Source organism: Salvelinus fontinalis, chromosome 4, assembly GCF_029448725.1.
Source record: "Salvelinus fontinalis isolate EN_2023a chromosome 4, ASM2944872v1, whole genome shotgun sequence".
NCBI lineage: Eukaryota > Metazoa > Chordata > Actinopteri > Salmoniformes > Salmonidae > Salvelinus > Salvelinus fontinalis.
Window position 1 is genome coordinate 17,176,643 of NC_074668.1, and position 19,536 is coordinate 17,196,178.

General features: G+C 43.6%; 1 protein-coding gene across 1 annotated transcript; it reads right to left on the minus strand.

Annotated features, from left to right (window-relative positions):
• Positions 1-143: 143 nt before the first annotated feature.
• On the minus strand, positions 144-14,765 carry qng1 (Q-nucleotide N-glycosylase 1). Its single transcript, XM_055918967.1, has 5 exons — positions 14,512-14,765; positions 12,788-13,129; positions 11,851-12,107; positions 3,701-3,896; positions 144-3,628 (listed from the first exon to the last, which is right to left on the minus strand). Exons 2-5 carry the CDS (start codon positions 13,122-13,124, stop codon positions 3,399-3,401), a joined length of 1,020 nt encoding a protein of 339 aa, XP_055774942.1. The 5' UTR covers positions 13,125-13,129; positions 14,512-14,765; the 3' UTR covers positions 144-3,398.
• Positions 14,766-19,536: the final 4,771 nt, after the last annotated feature.

Sequence of the window (19,536 nt, forward strand, 5' to 3'; positions counted from 1 at the left end):
AAGACACAATCCGCTGCTACAGCCCCGCTCTATGGCGGGGTTGTGCTACTGCAGGCAAAGAATATTTATTAAATTATTTATTTTACGTTTCCCCCTGTCCATCTGTGAAAGCATGTGGAAAGAAAGCGATGTGATAGTCTTGAAAATGTTGGTTATATTTTATTCTTAGTATTTTATTTATTTTATTTCCCCTTTATTTAACCAGGTAGGCAAGTTGAGAACAAGTTCTCATTTACAATTGCGACCTGGCCAAGATAAAGCAAAGCAGTTCGACACATACAACAACACAGAGTTACACGTGGAGTAAAACAAACATACAGTCAATAATACAGTAGAAAAATAAGTCTATATACAATGTGGGCAAATGAGGTGATATAAGGGAGGTAAAGGCAAAAAAAAGGCCATGGTGGCGAAGTAAATACAATATAGCAGGTAAAACACTGGAATGGTAGATTTGCATTAGAAGAATGTGCAAAGTAGAGATAGAAATAATGGGGTGCAAAGGAGCTAAATAAATAAATAAATACAGTAGGGCGAGAGGTAGTTGTTTGGGCTAAATTATAGATGGGCTATGTACAGGTGCCGTGATCTGTGAGCTGCTCTGACAGCTGGTGCTAAAAGCTAATGAGGGAGATAAGTGTTTCCAGTGTCAGAGATTTTTATAGTTCGTTCCAGTCATTGGCAGCAGAGAACTGGAAGGAGAGGCGGCCAAAGGAAGAATTGGTTTTGGGGGTGACCAGAGAGATATTCCTGCTGGAGCGCGTGCTACTTGTGGGTGCTGCTATGGTGACTAGCGAGGTGAGATAAGGGAGGACTTTACCTAGCAGGGTCTTGTAGATGACCTGGAGCCAGTGGGTTTGGCTACGAGTATGAAGCGAGGGCCAGCCAACGAGAGCGTACAGGTCGCAGTGGTGGGTAGTATATGGGGCTTTGGTGACTAAACGGATGGCACTGTGATAGACTACATCCAATTTATTGAGTAGGGTATTGGAGGCTATTTTCTAAATGACATCCCCGAAGTCGAGGATCGGTAAGATGGTCAGTTTTACAAGGGTATGTTTGGCAGCATGAGTGAATGATGCTTTGTTGCGAAATAGGAAGAAAATTCTAGATTTAACTTTGGATTGGAGATGTTTGATGTGAGTCTAGAAGGAGAGTTTACAATCTAACCAGACACCTAGGTATTTGTAGTTGTCCACATATTCTAAGTCAGAACCGTCCAGAGTAGTGATGTTGGACGGGCGGGCAGGTGCAGGTAGCGATCGGTTGAAGAGCATACATTTAGTTTTACTTGTATTTAAGAGCAATTGGAGGCCACGGAAGAAGTGTTGTATGGCATTGAAGCTCGTCTGGAGGGTTGTTAACAGTGTCCAAAGAAGGGCCAGAAGTATACAGAATGGTGTCGTCTGCGTAGAGGTGGATCAGAGACTCACCAGCAGCAAGAGCGACATCATTGATGTATACAGAGAAGAGAGTCAGCCCAAGAATTGAACCCTGTGGCACCCCCATAGAGACTGCCAGAGGCCCGGACAACAGGCCCTCCGATTTGACACACTGAACTCTATCAGTGAAGTAGTTGGTGAACCAGGCGAGGCAATCATTTGAGAAACCAAGGCTATCGAGTCTGCCGATGAGGATGTGGTGATTGACAGAGTCGAAAGCCTTGGCCAGGTCAATGACTACGGCTGCACAGTATTGTTTCTTATCCATGGCAGTTAGGATATCGTTTAGGACCTTGAGCGTGGCTGAGATGCACCCATGACCAGCTCTGAAACCAGATTGCATAGCGGAGAAGGTATGGTGGGATTCGAAATGGTCGGTAATCTGTTTGTTGTCTTGGCATTCGAAGAACTTAGAAAGGCAGAGTAGGATATATATAGGTCTGTAGCAGTTTGGGTCAAGAGTGTCCCCCCCTTTGAAGAGGAGGATGACCGCAGCTGCTTTCCAATCTTTGGGAATCTCAGACGACACGAAAAAGAGGTTGAAAAGGCTAATAATAGGAGTTGCAACAATTTCGGCAGATCATTTTAGAAAGAAAAGGTCCAGATTGTCTAGCCCGGCTGATTTGTAGGGGTCCAGCTCTTTCAGAACATCAGCTGACTGGATTTGGGAGGAGAAATGGGGAAGGCTTGGGCGAGTTGCTGTGGGGGGTGCAGTGCTGTTGACCGGGGTAGGGGTAGCCAGGTGGAAAGCATGGCCAGCCGTAGAAAAATGCTTATTGAAATTCTCAATTATAGTGGATTTATCGGTGGTGACAGTGTTTCCTATCCTCAGTGCAGTGGGCAGCTGGGACGAGGTGTTCTTATTCTCCATGGACTTTACAGTGTCCCAGAACTTTTTTGAGCTGGTGTTGCAGGAAGCAAATTACTGCTTGAAAAAGCTAGCCTTGGCTTTTCTAATTGCCTGTGTATATTGGTTTCTAGCTTCCCTGAAAAGTTGCATATCACGGGGGCTGTTCGATGCTAATACAGAACACCATAGGATGTTTTTGTGTTGGTTAAGGGCAGTCAGGTCTGGAGAGAATCAAGGGCTATATCTGTTCCTGGTTCTACATTTTTTGAATGGAGCATGCTTATTTAAGATGGTGAGGAAGGCATTTTTTTAAATAACCAGGCATCCTCTACTGACGGGATGAGATCAATATCCTTCCAGGATACCCCGGCCAGGTCGACTAAAAAGGCCTGCTCGCTGAAGTGTTTCAGGGAGCGTTTGACAGTGATGAGTGAAGGTCGTTTGACCGCTGACCCATTACGGATGCAGGCAATGAGGCAGTGATCGCTGAGATCTTGGTTGAAAACAGCAGAGGTGTATTTAGAGGGCAAGTTGGTTAGGATGATAAATATGGAGGGTGCCCGTGTTTACGGCTTTGGGGTGGTACCTGGTAGGTTCATTGATAATTTGTGTGAGATTGAGGGCATCAAGCTTAGATTGTAGGAGTGGGGTGTTGAGCATGTTCCAGTTTAGGTCACCTAGCAGCACGAGCTCTGAAGATAGATGGGGGGCAATCAGTTCACATTTGGTGTCCAGAGCACAGCTGGGGGCAGAGGGTGGTCTATAGCAGGCAGCAACGGTGAGAGACTTGTTTTTAGAGAGGTGGATTTTTAAAAGTAGAAGTTCAAACTGCTTGGGTAAAGACCTGGATAGTAGGACAGAACTCTGCAGGCTATCTTTGCAGTAGATTGCAACACCGCCCCCTTTGGCCGTTCTATCTTGTCTGAAAATGTTGTAGTTAGGGATGGAGATTTCAGAATTTTTGGTGGTCTTCCTAAGCCTATGATCATCCCCAGCCAGAGATCCAAAGCCAAAGTTCTTTGCATAAAGTTAAACAATAAGGACCGGACATCATTTTTAATTTTAATTTTTTTGATTCACAAAAATAGTTTCTTTGTGTAGGCCTGTCAATAATATATGCAGCGTGTGTGGTGTATGGGAATGTGGGCCATCTCTTTATGGTGCTGTTTGGCATAAGGCCAGAGATAAAAGTCAATGATGGCAGAGTTGATATTGCAGCTTTGGTCATCTCGCTCTTCAACCAGACTCCACAGGTGTGCCTTGATCTTCTCCACACACCAGATAGAGCAGCCACGAATCTCCACCTCTCTCCTGTCGCCTGAGCTGAGCAACTCACCTGAGAGAGAGAAGAGGGTCAAAGGAGGTTCCAACACACACACGCACAGCATAGAGGGGAGAAAAGACTAACCGTTCCTCAATGTCTCCATCAGGGTGTCTGAGTAGCGTAGTGCCCCCAGGTGGACCAGGGCCTGTGGTACTCTGTAGTCAGCAAACATGGTGAGGAAGTCCAGGTTTGGCATGTCCCCCTCTACCCTGGCTTCCATGATGCCCCAAAAATCAGCCACCAGAATCTGAGCTCGCTTGTAGAGTGAAATCCTCTTTCCCTGAGGTAGACACACAGACAATTCAGTTGACAAGACACGTTCACACAGAGACTGCTTTCACCATGAACATATCAACCATAGACATGCATATAGTGCATTCTGAAAGTTTTTACTCCCCTTGACTTTTCCACATTTTGCTACGTTACAGCCTTATTCTAAAATGTATTAAATAATTGTTTTCCTCATTAATCTACACAAAATACCCCAAAATGACAAAGCAAAAACAGGTTTAGACATTTTTGAACATTTATTACAAGTAAAACGCTGAAAACCTTATTTACATAAGCAGTCAGGCCCTTTGTTATGAGACTCGAAATTGATCTCAGGTGCATCCTGTTTCCATTGATCATCCTTGAGATTTTTCTGGAACTTGGAGTCCACCTGTGGTAAATTCAATTGATTGGACATGATTTGGAAAGGCACACACCTGTCTATACAAGGTCCCACAGTTGTCAGAGCAAAAACTAAGCCACCAGGTCAAAGGAATTGTCCGTAGAGCTACGAGACAGAGTTTTTTCAAAACACGGATCTGGGGAAGGGTACCGCAGCATTGAAGGTCCCCAAGAACACATTGGCCTCCATCATTCTTAAATGGAAGAAGTTTGGAACCACCAAGACTCTTCCTAGCGCTGGCCAAACTGACCAACTTGGGGAGAAGGGCCTTGGTCAGTGAGGTGACCAAGAACCCGTTGGTCACTGACAGGGCTCCAGAGTTTCTCTGTGGAGATGGGAAAACCTTCCAGAAGGACAACCTTCTCTGTAGCACTCCAGCAATCAGGCCTTTATGGTAGAGTGGCCAGACGGAAGCCTCTTCTCAGTAAAAACCCACTTGGAGTTTGCCAAATGGCACCTGAAGGACTCAGACCATTAGAAGATTCTCTGGTCTGGTGAAACCAAGATTTAACTATTCAACCTGAATGCCAAGTGTCACATCTGGAGGAAACCTGGCACCATCCCTACGGTGAAGCATGGTGTTCGCAGCATCATGCTGTGGGGATGTTTTTCAGCTGCAGGGACTGCGAGACTAGTCAGGATCGAGGGAAAGATGAACAGAGAAAAGTACAGAGAGATCCTTGATGAAAACCTGCTCCAGAGCGCTCCGGACCTAGGACTGGGACGAAGGTTCACCTTCCAGCAGGACAATGACCCTAAGCACACAGCCAAGAGAATGCAGGAGTGGCTTCGGGACAAGTCTTTGAATATACTTGAGTGGCCCTGCCAGTGCCTGGACTTGAACCCGATCGAACATCTCTAGAGAGACCTGAAAATAGCTGTACAGTGACGCTCCCCATCCAACCTAACAGAGCTTGAGAGGATCTACAGAAAAGAATGGGAGAAACTCTCCAAATACAGGTGTGCCAAGCTTGTAGCATCATACCCAAGAAGACTCAAGGCTGTAGTCACTGCCAAAGGAGCTTCAAAAAAGGACTGAGTAAAGGGTAAGAATACTTGAAAAAATGTGATATTTCCAGGGGGTTTTATATATACACACATTTGCAAAAATGTCTAAAAATCAGTTTTTGCTTTGTCATCATGGGGTACTGTGTGTAGATTGATGGGGGAAAAAATGATTTAATCAATTTTAGAATAAAGCTGTAACTTAACAAAATGTGGAAAAAGTCAAGCTGTCTGAACACTTTCCGAATGCACTGTATATTTTTTATTTTTTCATTTCACCTTTATTTAACCAGGTAGGCTAGTTGAGAACAAGTTCTCATTTGCAATTGCGACCTGGCCAAGATAAAGCACAGCAATTCGACACATACAACACAGGGTTACACATGGAATAAACAAAACATACAGTCAATAATACAGTAGAAAAAAGAAAACAAAATCTATATACAGTGAGTGCAAATGAGGTAAGATAAAGGAGTTAAGGCAATAAATAGGCCATGGTGGCGAAGTAATTACAATATGGCAATTAAACACTGGATTGGTAGATGTGCAGAAGATGAATGTGCAAGTAGAGATACTGGGGTGCAAATGAGCAAGATAAATTAATACAGTATGGGGATGAGGTAGATAGATGGGCTGTTTACAGATGGGCTATGTACAGGTGCAGTGATCTGTGAGCTGCTCTGACAGCTGGTGCTTAAAGCTAGTGAGGGAGATATGAGTGTTTCCAGCTTCAGTGATTTTTGCTGTTCGTTCCAGTCATTGGCAGCAGAGAACTGGAAGGAAAGGCGACCAAAGGAGGAATTGGCTTTGGGGGTGACCAGTGAGATATACCTGCTGGAGCGTGTGCTACGAGTGGGTGCTGCTATAGTGACCAGTGAGCTGAGATAAGGCGGGGCTTTACCTAGCAGAGACTTGTAGATGACTTGGAGCCAGTGGGTTTGGCGACGAGTATGAAGCGATGACCAGCCAACGAGAGCGTACAGGTCGCAGTGGTGGGTAGTATATGGGGCTTTGGTGACAAAACGGATGGCACTGTGATAGACTGCATCCAATTTGTTGAGTAGAGTGTTGGATGCTATTTTATAGATGACATCGCTGAAGTCGAGGATCGGTAGGATGGTCAGTTTTACAAAGGGTATGTTTGGCAGCATGAGTGAAGGATGCTTTGTTGCGATATAGGAAGCCGATTCTATATTACATTTTGAATTGCAGATGCTTAATGTGAGTCTGGAAGGAGAGTTTACAGTCTAACCAGACACCTAGGTATTTGTAGTTGTCCACGTATTCTAAGTCAGAGCCGTCCAGAGTAGTGATGCTGGACGGGCGGGCAGGTGCGGGCAGTGATCGATTGAATAGCATGCATTTAGTTTTACTTGCATTTAAGAGCAGTTGGAGACCACGGAAGGAGAGTTGTATGGCATTGAAGCTCGTCTGGAGGTTAGTTAACACAGTGTCCAAAGAGGGGCCAGAAGTATACAGAATGGTGTCGTCTGCGTAGAGGTGGATCAGAGAATCACCAGCAGCAAGAGCGACATCATTGATGTATACAGAGACGAAAGTCGGCCCGAGAATTGAACCCTTTGGCACTCCCATAGAGACTGCCAGAGGTCCGGACAACAGGCCCTCCGATTTGACACACTGAACTCTATCAGAGAAGTAGTTGGTAAACCAGGCGAGGCAATCACTTAAGAAACCAAGGCTGTCGAGTCTGCCAATAAGAATGTGGTGATTGACAGAGTCGAAAGCCTTGGCCAGGTCGATGAATACGGCTGCACAGTAATGTCTCTTATTGATGGCGGTTACAATATCGTTTAGAACCTTGAGCGTGGCTGAGGTGCATCCATGACCAGCTCCGAAACCAGATTGCATAGCGGAGAAGGTACGGTGGGATTTGAAATGGTCGGTAATCTGTTTGTTAACTTGGCTTTCGAGGACCTTAGAAAGACAGGGTAGGATAGATATAGGTCTGTAGCAGTTTGGGTCTAGAGTGTCACCCCCTTTGAAGAGGGGGATGACCACGGCAGCTTTCCAATCTTTGGGAATCTCAGATGATACGAAAGAGAGGTTGAACAGGCTAGTAATAGGGGTTGCAACAATTTCGGCAGATCATTTTAGAAAGAGAAGGTCCAGATTGTCTAGCCCGGCTGATTTGTAGGGGTCGAGAATTTGCAGCTCTTTCAGAACATCAGCTATCTGGATTTGGGTGAAGGAGAAATGGTGGGGGCTTGGGCGGGTTGCTGTGGAGGGTGCCGAGCAGTTGACCGGGGTAGAGGTAGCCAGGTGGAAAGCATGGCCAGGTGTAGAGAAATGCTTATTGAAATTCTCAATTATAGTGGATTTATCGGTGGTAACAGTGTTTCCTAGCCTCAGAGCAATGGGCAGCTGGGAGGAGGTGCTCTTATTCTCCATGAACTTTACAGTGTCCCAGAACTTTGAGTTTGTACTACAGGATGCAAATTTCTGTCTAGCTAGCCTTAGCTTTCCTAACTGCCTGTGTATATTTGTTCCTAACTTCCCTGAAAAGTTGCATATCACGGGGGCTATTCGATGCTAATGCAGAACGCCATAGGATGTTTTTGTGCTGGTCAAGGGCAGACAGGCCTGAAGTGAACCAAGGACTATATCTATTCCTAGTTCAACATTTTTTGAATGGGGCATGCTTATTTAAGATGGTGAGGAAGGCACTTTTAAAGAATAACCAGGCATCCTCTATTGACGGGATGAGGTCAATGTCATTCCAGGATACCCCGGCCAGATCGATTAGAAAGGCCTGCTCGCAGAAGTGTTTTAGGGAGCGTTTGACAGTGATGAGGGGTGGTCGTTTGATCGCAGACACATTACGGATGCAGGCAATGAGGCAGTGATCGCTGAGATCTTGATTGAAAACAGCAGAGGTGTATTTGGAGGGCGAGTTAGTTAGGATATCTATGAGGGTGCCCGTGTTTACAGATTTGGGGTTGTACCTGGTAGGTTCATTGATCATTTGTGTGAGATTGAGGGCATCAAGCTTAGATTGTAGGATGGCCGGGGTGTTAAGCATGTCCCAGTTTAGGTCACCTAGTAGCACGAGCTCAGAAGATAGATGAGGGGCAATCAATTCACATATGGTGTCGAAGGCACAGCTGGGGGCAGAGGGTGGTCTATAGCAAGCGGTAACAGTGAGAGACTTGTTTCTGGAAAGGTGAATTTTTAGAAGTAGAAGCTCGAGTGGGTTTTTTACATGTATGTAGACGATGTGGAATCACTTGCTATTTCTTAGTTCCGCTACAACGAGGACTCATAGTTGGAGCTCAATTACCCATAGACTGTATATACATTATATACAATTACCTCAAGAGAGCTGAAGTAGGGTCTGCACTTATTTTTGGCCAGGAGGGGGAGCGCTGAGTGCACTTTGCCTTTTAGTTTAGTCAAACGTAGAATGTCTTTATGCCACTGTACAGTCGTGGCCAAAAGTTTTGAGAATGACACAAATATTAATTTTCAAAGTTTGCTGCTTCAGTGTCTTTAGATATTTTTGTCAGATGTTACTATGGAATACTTAAGTATAATTACAAGCATTTCATAAGTGTCAAAAGCTTTTATTGACAATTACATTAAGTTGATGCAAAGAGTCAATATTTGCAGGATTGACCCTTCTTTTTCAAGACCTCTGCAATCCGCCCTGGCATGCTGTCAATTAACTTCTGGGCCACATCCTGACTGATGGCAGCCCATTCTTGCATAATCAATGCTTGGAGTTTGTCAGAATTTGTGGGGTTTTGTTTGTCCACCCGCCTCTTGAGGATTGACCACAAATTCTCAATGGGATTAAGGTCTGGGGAGTTTCCTGGCCATGGACCCAAAATATCACTGTTTTGTTCCCCGAGCCACACTTAGTTATCACTTTTGCCTTCTGGCAAGGTGCTCCATCATGCTGGAAAAGGCATTGTTCGTCACCAAGCTCTTCCTGGATGGTTGGGAGAAGTTGCTCTCGGAGGATGTGTTGGTACCATTCTTTATTCATGGCTGTGTTCTTAGGCAAATTGTGAGTGAGCCCACTCCCTTGGCTGAAAAGCAACCCCACACATGAATGGTCTCATGATGCTTTACTGTTTGCATGACACAGGACTGATGGTAGCGCTCGCTCACCTTGTCTTCTCCGGACAAGTTTTTTGCCGGATGCCCCAAACAATCGGAAAGGGGATTCATCAGAGAAGATGACTTTACCCCAGTCCAATCCCTGTACCCTTTGCAGAATATCAGTCTGTCCCTGATGTTTTTCCTGGAGAGAAGTGGCTTCTTTGCTGCCCTTCTTGACACCAGGCCATCCTCAAAGTCTTTGCCTCACTGTGCGTGCAGATGCACTCACACCTGCCTGCTGCCATTCCTGAGCAAGCTCTGTACTGGTGGTGCCCCAATCTCGCAGCTGAATCAACTTTAGGAGACGATCCTGTCGCTTGCTGGACTTTCTTGGGTGCCCTGAAGCCTTCTTCACAACAATTGAACCGCTCTCCTTGAAGTTCTTGTTGATCCGATAAATGGTTGATTTAGGTGCAATCTTACTGGCAGCAATATCCTTGCCTGTGAAGCCCTTGTTGTGCAAAGCAATGATGACGGCACGTGTTTCCTTGCAGATAACCATGGTTGACAGAGGAAGAACAATGATTCCAAGCACCACCCTCCTTTTGAAGCTTCCAGTCTTTTATTCAAACTCAATCAGCATAACAGAGTGATCTCCAGCCTTGTCAACACTCACACCTGTGTTAACGAGAGAATCACTGACATGTCAGCTGGTCCTTTTGTGGCAGGGCTGAAATGCAGTGGAAATGTTTTGGGGGATTCAGTTCATTTGCATGTCAAAGAGGGACTTTGAAATTAATTTCAATTCATCTGATCACTCTTCATAACATTCTGGAGTATATGCAAATTGCCATCATGCAAACTGAGGCAGCAAACTTTGAAAATTCATATTTGTGTCATTCTCAAAACTTTTGGCCACGATTGTATAATCAAAAGTATGGTAATGAATGTATAGCATAGATAACATACTGTATTGTGTGTAACTGAAACACATTTTTAACCCTTGCTTCCACATGGCACCATTTCCGCATTAATCTTACAGCACCTGAGGCACATTTGTGCTCTTACTCTCTACACAAGGTGAATTTGGAATGAGTGGGTCATCCCATTAACTGGGACAGCTTAATCCTGATGCGTTTATTTCTTGGGTATTAAGCCCTTGCAGAGAAACCACAAGATCAAAAACACATCACTTTATTCGTGTGACATCAGAGGAAAGCAGTGCAAGCTGCAAACAGGAAGCTCACCCCGCAAAGCACAAGTTAAGATCAGTGACATACCAGAAAAGAGTTAAGGTTATAAAACTGTCAAATAATGCACTGAGCCAAATTATGATGTAAATGTGTATACTATGTACTGGTGCATCAAAATACATTAAAAAGTTACCAATATTATGTTTCAATTTTGTAATTCAGTGATTTTTTTTTTTTTTTTTGTCCCGCTTTACCAACCACAGCTTGCTAAAGTAGGACATCATGGAATAGCTAAAGTGCGACAGTCGTATAGCCTTCTCCAATGGAGGAAAGAGATCCAGTAGGGACGCCCTGTACTTAGGTTAGGCAGGGCTCTGGTTATTGTAGTACTATATACTGTTAATTATTTATTGTAGTACTCTTGTTAGCACTGTTATTTGGGTGAATTCAGAAAAAGTGGGAGACTTTTTATAACCTCTTCAGACCAGACATCTAACATATTAGCCCAACAAATGATATATTTCTAAAATCTTCAGATGTTTCCTTATCACACAAAATGTAATTGTCATTGGGGTACAATTAGGACTATAATAATGGTGTCCCTGTTTAACCTACTATCCCAGTCCACCAAATGCAAACAAAAAATATGGTTTTGACTCAGTGTACACAAATGTGTGTCATGCCTCCTGTGAATATGATATAAAAATCCCTACCTTCAGGCTATGCCCAAACCCTACACCCAACCTCAGGCAATTTGGCCTTGCTACACCTACGGAAGGCCAGCTCCCGCTCAGCCCAGTCCAAGCTCTTCTCTGTCCTGGCACCCCAATGGTGGAACCAGCTTCCCCCTGAAGCTAGGTCAGCAGAGTCCCTGCCCATCTTCCAAAAACATCTGAATCTCTACCTCTTCAAACAGTATCTAAAATAATCTTCCTCACCGAGTGCTGTTTTTTTAAAGAAACAGAACTTACACTTGACCCCCCCCCCCCCAGCTCTGACTCTACTGACAGCTACGTTGAGGAAAATTTTTACTTTCTATGCCTGTGAAATGTGGTTGTCCCACCTAGCTTTCTTAAGTTGCTCTAAATGCACTAACTGCAAGTTGCTCTGGATAAGAATGTCTGCTAAATGACAAATGTAAAATAAATGAAGTGTAAGATTAGGAAACATCTTGAGTATTTCAGAAATGTATCATGGGCTAATATGTTGGATAGGTTACAGAAGACAGAAATTCAAAAAGTGTCCCACTTATTCCGAATTCACCCTACGTTATGTTGAAGAGGTTGTGTTTTGTGTATGACCTTGTATGTGGCCTCGTCCCTGTATGAGGGCAGGTTGTCTACAATGAGCTCCACCATCTTCTGAGCATCTCTACCGGCAGGGCTTATGAAGCTCCGGAAGCTCCCGCCGTGCTGCAGGAGCACACGTCCCCCCTCTGTGAGGACCTGGTGACGCTCCTCGAGCATGGGCATGGGCGTGTTGTTATCAGAGCGCAAGACACGGCCAAGCTCCTCAACACTCATCTGGGAGAAATAGGACGGTTCTGTGATGGGAATACCTATAGAGGGCATGGCATCTTGATTAGCTGCGTTCAGATGGACAATAGGTCATTGGAAATGTTATTGAAAATGTGTTAAGACTGAACGGTAATTTTTAGAACAGGCAAGAGTGTAATTTACTTCAAAGGTTTTATCATGCATGCATTCTGCAAACGAAAACAGTGTACAAGCAAACAGCACAGAGCAGTGTGTGTATGAGAAGACAGGCAGCCCTAGACAGAACAGATATAGGGCTGTAGCACTCACCCTCTTCTAGGCTTGGGCGATCTACCGTTTACCGGGGGTATTTTGAAATACCGATATTTTCAATACCATTTAATTTATTGTTTTTCGGGAGTGTTGGGGGCATCCCCGCCTCGCAGGGGCTGAGGGATTGTGTGCTACGCCACTGCTTAGGTTAAGTATAACTATAAGAAATCTAAGATGTGCTAAATAAATTATATCCAGCTCAGGGCTCCAGCTATGCATTTGGTTTGCTAACTTGCAAGCTAAGTGGCTAGATGTCAAGATCAAGCTTCTTGGTTACAGGAGATACATTCAATCCCCTCCTGGATCAAGATCCTTGTTGCCTAAATTTTTTGTGTGTAAAAAAACATTTTATAACACCCCTTGTGTGCACCTCCGGTAATACCATATGGTACAGAAACGGTATGAAAATCTGGATATCGCCCCTTCCTACCGTCTTCCATTGCTCTGGTGATGGCAGCACAGAGGGTCATGTAACCGTAGTAGGTGGTCCCACGGTACGTCACCTCACACTGCTGGTCCTCCTGTTCGGGCCAGAAGGAGAAGTTCATTGTGTCGACTACAAACACCCAGTTCAGGGCATGATCAGAGTTTGGGGAGGGGGCCAAGGGGTTGGCCTTCTTCCACCCACTGGCTGTGAGCTCCTCGCTCTTACGCAGGGCATAGAGCATCTCCGCTACCCTCCGCACGCCCTCCTCCTCCACAAACACATCCTGACTGTGTTCCACCACAAACCGGCCAGACTCCCGGGGGGGCAGTGGGGCCTCCATCAGCACTGCAAATACAAAGGCCAGTCACATCATCTTCGATGTTCAATGTTACACTTCTCACACCCTCTCTCTACATACACTTTTTTTTAAAATAGGTACACCGTACCACGACAAATTAAAATGTTCTCAAATAAAACTGAACAGAGACTGGGACATACCACCAGCATTGCATACATGGTAGTCTACTGTTCAAAACCACCTTCACTCTGCTATGTTTGTAAAAAGAAAAGGGCTTTATAAAATACATTGGATTGATTGATGTTGAGTCACGCTCGCGCTTCCCTCTTTTTATGGGAAAAACAAATGTTCATCTTTAATGGAAAAAGCACAACCCTGAATGACTCAAATGCTATATATAGCCCAGTATAGTCCTATACAACTAATGCTGCATTCATAACCATGTGGAAAGGTGGTATTTACTATACACGACTTGGGAAAAAAACAATTTAACGCCCCTCCAACTTGTATTTACTAGTGGGAAACTCATGGTGCGTTCAAGACAACTGGATTCTTCAGGTCGTTAAGTCTGAGCTTCAGATTTCTTTCCATGAGTTCCCAGTTGTCTTGAACGCATTGAAGTCAAAAGTCAGAGATTTCCCAGTTGTTTTGCGCGGGGCATCATCCATCCCTAAACTCAGAGACTTCTCCTACATGTTGACCTGACGTCACCTACTAAGGAAATTACCTTGATAACAGCATTTTCTGCAGTTAAATGCAACAAAGCACAATTTATAAAAAGCAATATATTCATATGGTTAAAATTTGTTTACCAGTATGATAGCTGTACTTTAGTTAATGGTTGACACAGCTTGTTGTCCATTAGCCAATCAGCGTTTGTCAACGAGTTCAAAATATGTGAATGTGTCCACTGGTATTAGGACTATACAACTGGTAATACCACCTTTCCATTTGGTTATGAAGGCAGTATGAGTCCACTGTGACAGGACATCGAGTAAACTGTCATAACTAAACTTCACGCAAGTAATGATGCGTTCAAATCAACTGGGATCTTGAAAGAAAACGAGCTAAGACTGGGAAAAATAGATTTGAACGGTCATCCAACTCGGGATCTCGGGACGCTTTTTTGAGCTCCGACCTGAAGATCACTGACGTAAAGATTTGACATCGTATTTTTCCGAGTTCCCAGTTGCTTTGAACGGGGCAAAATTACCCTGCATGTGAAATGCGTCGTTACCGTCCATTCTACATGATGAGTTTCTACGTTCTATGTTGGCTACATTGTAACATTACACCTGTACTTTATATCGAATGTAATATTACTAGATTGATAAATGAAACATTATCAGTTAAAAGTTCAAGGAAATCAACCGTTGTCCACGACGATTATTTTTTAAACATGACCAATAGTGTAGAGAGTTGGCCTTACCTTGACTTTAGGACTTGGCTATAGTAACGGCACAGACAGAAAAAAAAAAAATAGGCGTTGAGCGATAGTATAGCTATATCCGGTGTCTGTCATTCATTGAACAAATCAAAGTGGATCATTTGCCTACGTCAAAGCAACATCAACCAATTATATTAGAGCCTATGTCAGACGAATGCGGAAAAATAAAGAGGTAGCTTATAACGATTTCCTCAGATCCGGTATCTTTGTTTCCAAGGACTTTACAATCCCAAGGATATGCTGTTTCAGTTTGTTGTTCCTAGTTTTTTCATTTATTCATTAGTTTAGTAATTTTTTCGTTATTTTATCAGTAAAGTGAAACAAGATGGAGCTGTTTAGTTTGGATTCCCATGCTATTTGGCACCATATATCTACTATTGCACCACCACTACACTAAAATCAGCTATATGTAAAAAAATAAATACAAATGTCACATGATGAAACCCTTTGCTGCTATAGGCTACGACTCTACAACAGTGAAATGAGCATGAACATACATTTGAAAGACTGTCTAAATAAGGTCTAGACCAGGGGTGTCAAACATACGGCCCGCGGGCCGGAACCGGCCCCCAAGGAGGTTCGATCAGGCCCGCAGGATAATTTGAAAGTGGAAAAAATGCATAAAAGACATGGAATTAATATTTTTAATTCGCTGCAATTCATGGATTATCCGCTAAGGGGCGCACTCTTTCCATCAGAGTAGAAGACAAGCCGCATCACTGAGACAGACTGAAAACAGCAGACGGTATCAATGCGCCATCTGCTGCTTGTTACGACGTTGTTAATACCTTGGTCTCTACCTCTCCGCTACACCCTCATTAGCCAAAATGTCGTTATCCAAACGGAGAAAAGTAGATAAGGAGTGTTGAATTTTCAAAGAAAAATGGACCACGTCCTATTTATTTACAGAGATGCACGGAAAATCTTCGTGCTTGGTGTGTTTGCAACAAGTTTCGGTATTGAAGGAATATAATATTCGACGCCACTACGAGACTCATCACAGCGAAAAATATGACGGCTTGCAAGGACAACTGAGAAGAGATAAGATTAACGAATTGCTGGCGGGTCTGAGGAAACAGCAGTCAACTTTCATCCAGAGCCGAGAAGTCAGAAGCTTCTGATCTGCCGGTCGAAATTCAGCTAGAGATAATTGATTTGCAGTGTGATGCAGATTTGAAGGGCAAATTTACCTCTGTAGGTCTGGACAGATTTTATCAGTATCTACTACCAGGGTACCCCAAATTAACAGCCCTGGCTGCTAAAATTTTGTGCATGTTTGGGACAACCTACCTTTGTGAACAAATTTTCTCAGTGATGAATATCAATAAAACAAAAATGCGTTCAAGGCTCACAAACAAGCACTTAAATGACATTCTGAAAGTGACAGCTAGTCAGGACATGACACCTGGTGTTGATGCACTTGTACAGGCCAAAAGATGCCAAGTTTCAGGAACAAATACAAGTCCAGACTAGACTAACACCTTTAAAATGCTGCCTTAGATACTGTTTGCATTGAAAGAATACAGCTCTGTGAAGATGAATCCTTACTGTGGTGATTTAAAAAATGTGCACTTTAATGTTAGTCAGCAGCTTCAAAACAAAAGTTGTGTGATGGAATTCTACTGTTCATACAACTCCATAAATTTTCAGTATGTATTGTATGTGTATGTATGTTTCATGTATGAAGTTTACAGATTTACAGGACAGGCGAACACTTTCTTCATTACACATTTAAAATCACTCTCCTTAGTTTGTAAGGTGTACGCAGGGATTACATTTAGATTTTATATGCGTATGTGTAAGTGGTTTAAAAATTCCTTTCTTTAAAAGTCTCATTTAATCTTAAAGTGCATTACTATATTTTTCAGTACCAATTAAAGTTTTGTGCCTTTGTACAATCAGTGGGATCAGTTGCAATGCATATTTGTGAATGATAAAAGTAAATTGCACATTTGTCTAAGGAAATATGAGGTGTTTCATGAAATGTTTTGTAAAAGGATAGTTAATTAAATTTCAATATTTTCCTAATGTTCTTGTGCTTCTTTACACCAAAACAAAGGAAAGACATGATATTTTGGTTATTTATAGCAGAGTATGGTATAATTTTAATGGTCCGGCCCATTTGACATCTCCCTAGGCCGTATGTGGCCCACGATGCGAAATTAGTTTGACACCCCTGGTCTAGACGAGTGTGGTGACCATGATAATTTTGTTCCTGGACCTCCACTACATTACAATTTTTAAATAAAACCGTGCACGTAGCCTAATAACAATTGATAACATTCTTTATGACAACGTCCCACCCTGTAGCATCCTATTTAAACTGAGTTCCCAAACTGAGTCGGCAGGTTCGGTCAAACAAGTGGCATAAACTTTATTTTCATAGGACAAGTCAGTTTCTTAAGCTACAGCAGGGCAAGGGTCAGGCGCAGGGGGACATCATCACATTAAGAAAATTATTAAGCATGATGGATTCTGGAGTATATGTAAAGTCTAACACTAGGAGATACCGTACATACACCAAACATTGTAAAATGGTATTTGACCACTTCTCCCGGATTGTGCAGGACAGTCCCGCGTTTGCCTTTGTCCTGGCACTTTAAAACAGCAACCTCAAACACCACTAGTTAAAATAAAAGGCTGATTTGTCCAATATTTCAGTTAGACATTCCAACCGGTCTCTTGCAGTCATGCGTTAATGAATATAAACTCAGCAAAAAAAGAAAACGTCCCTTTTTCAGGACCCTGTCTTTCAAAGATAATTTGTAAAAATCCAAATAACTTCACAGATCTTCATTGTAAAAGGTTTAAACACTGTTTCCCATGCTTGTTCAATGAACCATAAACAATTAATGAACATGCACCTGTGGAACGGTCGTTAAGACACTAACAGCTTACAGACGGTAGGCAATTAAGATCACAGTTATGAAAACTTAGGACACTAAAGAGGCCTTTCTACTGACTCTGAAAAACACCAAAAGAAAGATGCCCAGGGTCCCTGCTCATCTGCGTGAACATGCCTTAGTCATGCTGCAAGGACGCATGAGGACTGCAGATGTGGCCAGGGCAATACATTGCAATGTCCGTACTGTGAGATGCCTAAGACAGCACTACAGGGAGACAGGACGTACAGCTGATCGTCCTCGCAGTGGCAGACCACGTGTAACAACACCTGCACAGGATCGGTACATCCGAACATCACACCTGCGGAACAGGTACAGGATGGCAACAACAACTGCCCGAGTTACACCAGGAACGCACAATCCCTCCATCAGTGCTCAGACTGTCCGCAATAAGCTGAGAGGCTGGACAGAGGACTTGTTGGCCTGTTGTAAGGCAGGTCCTCACCAGACATCACCGGCAACAATGTCGCCTATGAGCACAAACCCACTGCCGCTGGAACAGACAGGACTGGCAAAAAGTGCTCTTCACTGACGAGTCACGGTTTTGTCTCACGGTCGGATTCGCGTTTATCGTCGAAGGAATGAGTGTTACACCGAGGCCTGTAATCTGGAGCAAGATCGATTTGGAGAGTCCATCATGGTCTGGGGCGGTGTCACAGCATCATCGGACTGAGCTTGTTGTCATTGCAGGAAATCTCGACACTGTGTTACAGGGAAGACATCCTCCTCCCTCATGTGGTACCCTTCCTGCAGGCTCATCCTGACAATGACACCAGCCATACTGCTCATTCTGTGCATGATTACCTGCAAGACAGGAAAGTCAGTGTTCTGCCATGGCCAGCGAAGAACCTGGATCTCAATCCCATTGAGCATGTCTGGGACCTGTTGGATCGGAGGGTGAGGGCTAGGGCCATTGCCCCCAGAAATGTCCGGGGACTTGCAGGTGCCTTGGTGGAAGAGTGGGGTAACATCTCACAGAAATAACTGGCAAATCTGGTGAGGAGGAGTTGCACTGCAGTACTTAATCCAGATACTGACTTTTGATTTTGACCCTCCCTTTGTTCAGGGACACATTATTCAATTTATGCTAGTCGCATGTCTGTGGAACTTGTTCAGTTTGTGTCTCAGATGTTGAATCTTATGTTCATACAAATATTTACACATGTCAAGTTTGCTGAAAATAAACAGTTGACAGTGAGAGGACGTTTCTTTTTTTGCTGAGTTTTTGTATAGTACCAGTCAAAAGTTTGGACGCACCTACTCATTCCAGGGTTTTTATAAATGGTTACTATTTTCTACATTGTAGAATAATAGTGAAGACATAACTATGAAATAACACATGGAATCATGTAGTAACCAAGTGTTAAACAAATCAAAATACATTTTATATATGAGATTCAAAACAGCCACCCAATGTCTTGACATCTTTGCACACCCTTGGCATTCTCTCAACCAGCTTCATGAGGTAGTCACCTGGAATGTATTTCAATTAACAGGTGTGCCTTGTTAAAAGTTCATTTGTGGAATTTATTTTCCTTAATGCGTTTGAGCCAATCAGTTGTGTTGTGACAAGGTAGGGGTGGTATACATAAGATAGCCCTATTTGGTAAAAGACCAAGTCTTCTCCTGCAGAGGATAAGTTCATTAGAGTTACCAGAAATTGCAGACCAAATAAATGCTTCACACAGTTCAAGTATCAGACATCTCAACATCAACTGTTCAGAGAACGCATGAAATCAGGCCTTCATGGTCTAATTGCTGCAAAGAAACCACTACCAAAGGACACCAATAAGAAGAAGAGACTTGCTTGGGCCAAGAAACACAAGCAATGGACATTAGACCGGTGGAAATCTGTCCTTTGGTCTGATGAGTCCAAATGTGATATTTTTGGTTCCAACCGCTGTCGCTTTGTAAAACACAGAGTAGGTGAACGGATGACTTCCGTGTGTGTGGTCCCCAACTGTGAAGCACGGAGGTGGTGGTGTGCTTTGCTGGTGACACCGTCTGTGATTTATATAGAATTCAAAGCACACAACCAGCATGGCTACCCCAGCATTCTGCAGCGATACACCATCCTATCTGGTTTGCGCTTAGTGAGACTATC

What these genes read in the sequence shown, in the direction of transcription:
- qng1 (XM_055918967.1), bottom strand. Translation starts at nt 13,124, where the DNA reads ATGGAGGCCCCACTGCCCCCCCGGGAGTCTGGCCGGTTTGTGGTGGAA. An exon ending in GGGACGAGGCCACATACAAG is followed by an intron (nt 3,897 to 11,850) that starts GTCATACACAAA and finishes TGTCTACCTCAG; the next exon opens with GGAAAGAGGATTTCACTCTA. An exon ending in GATGGAGACATTGAGGAACG is followed by an intron (nt 3,629 to 3,700) that starts GTTAGTCTTTTC and finishes TCTCTCTCTCAG; the next exon opens with GTGAGTTGCTCAGCTCAGGC.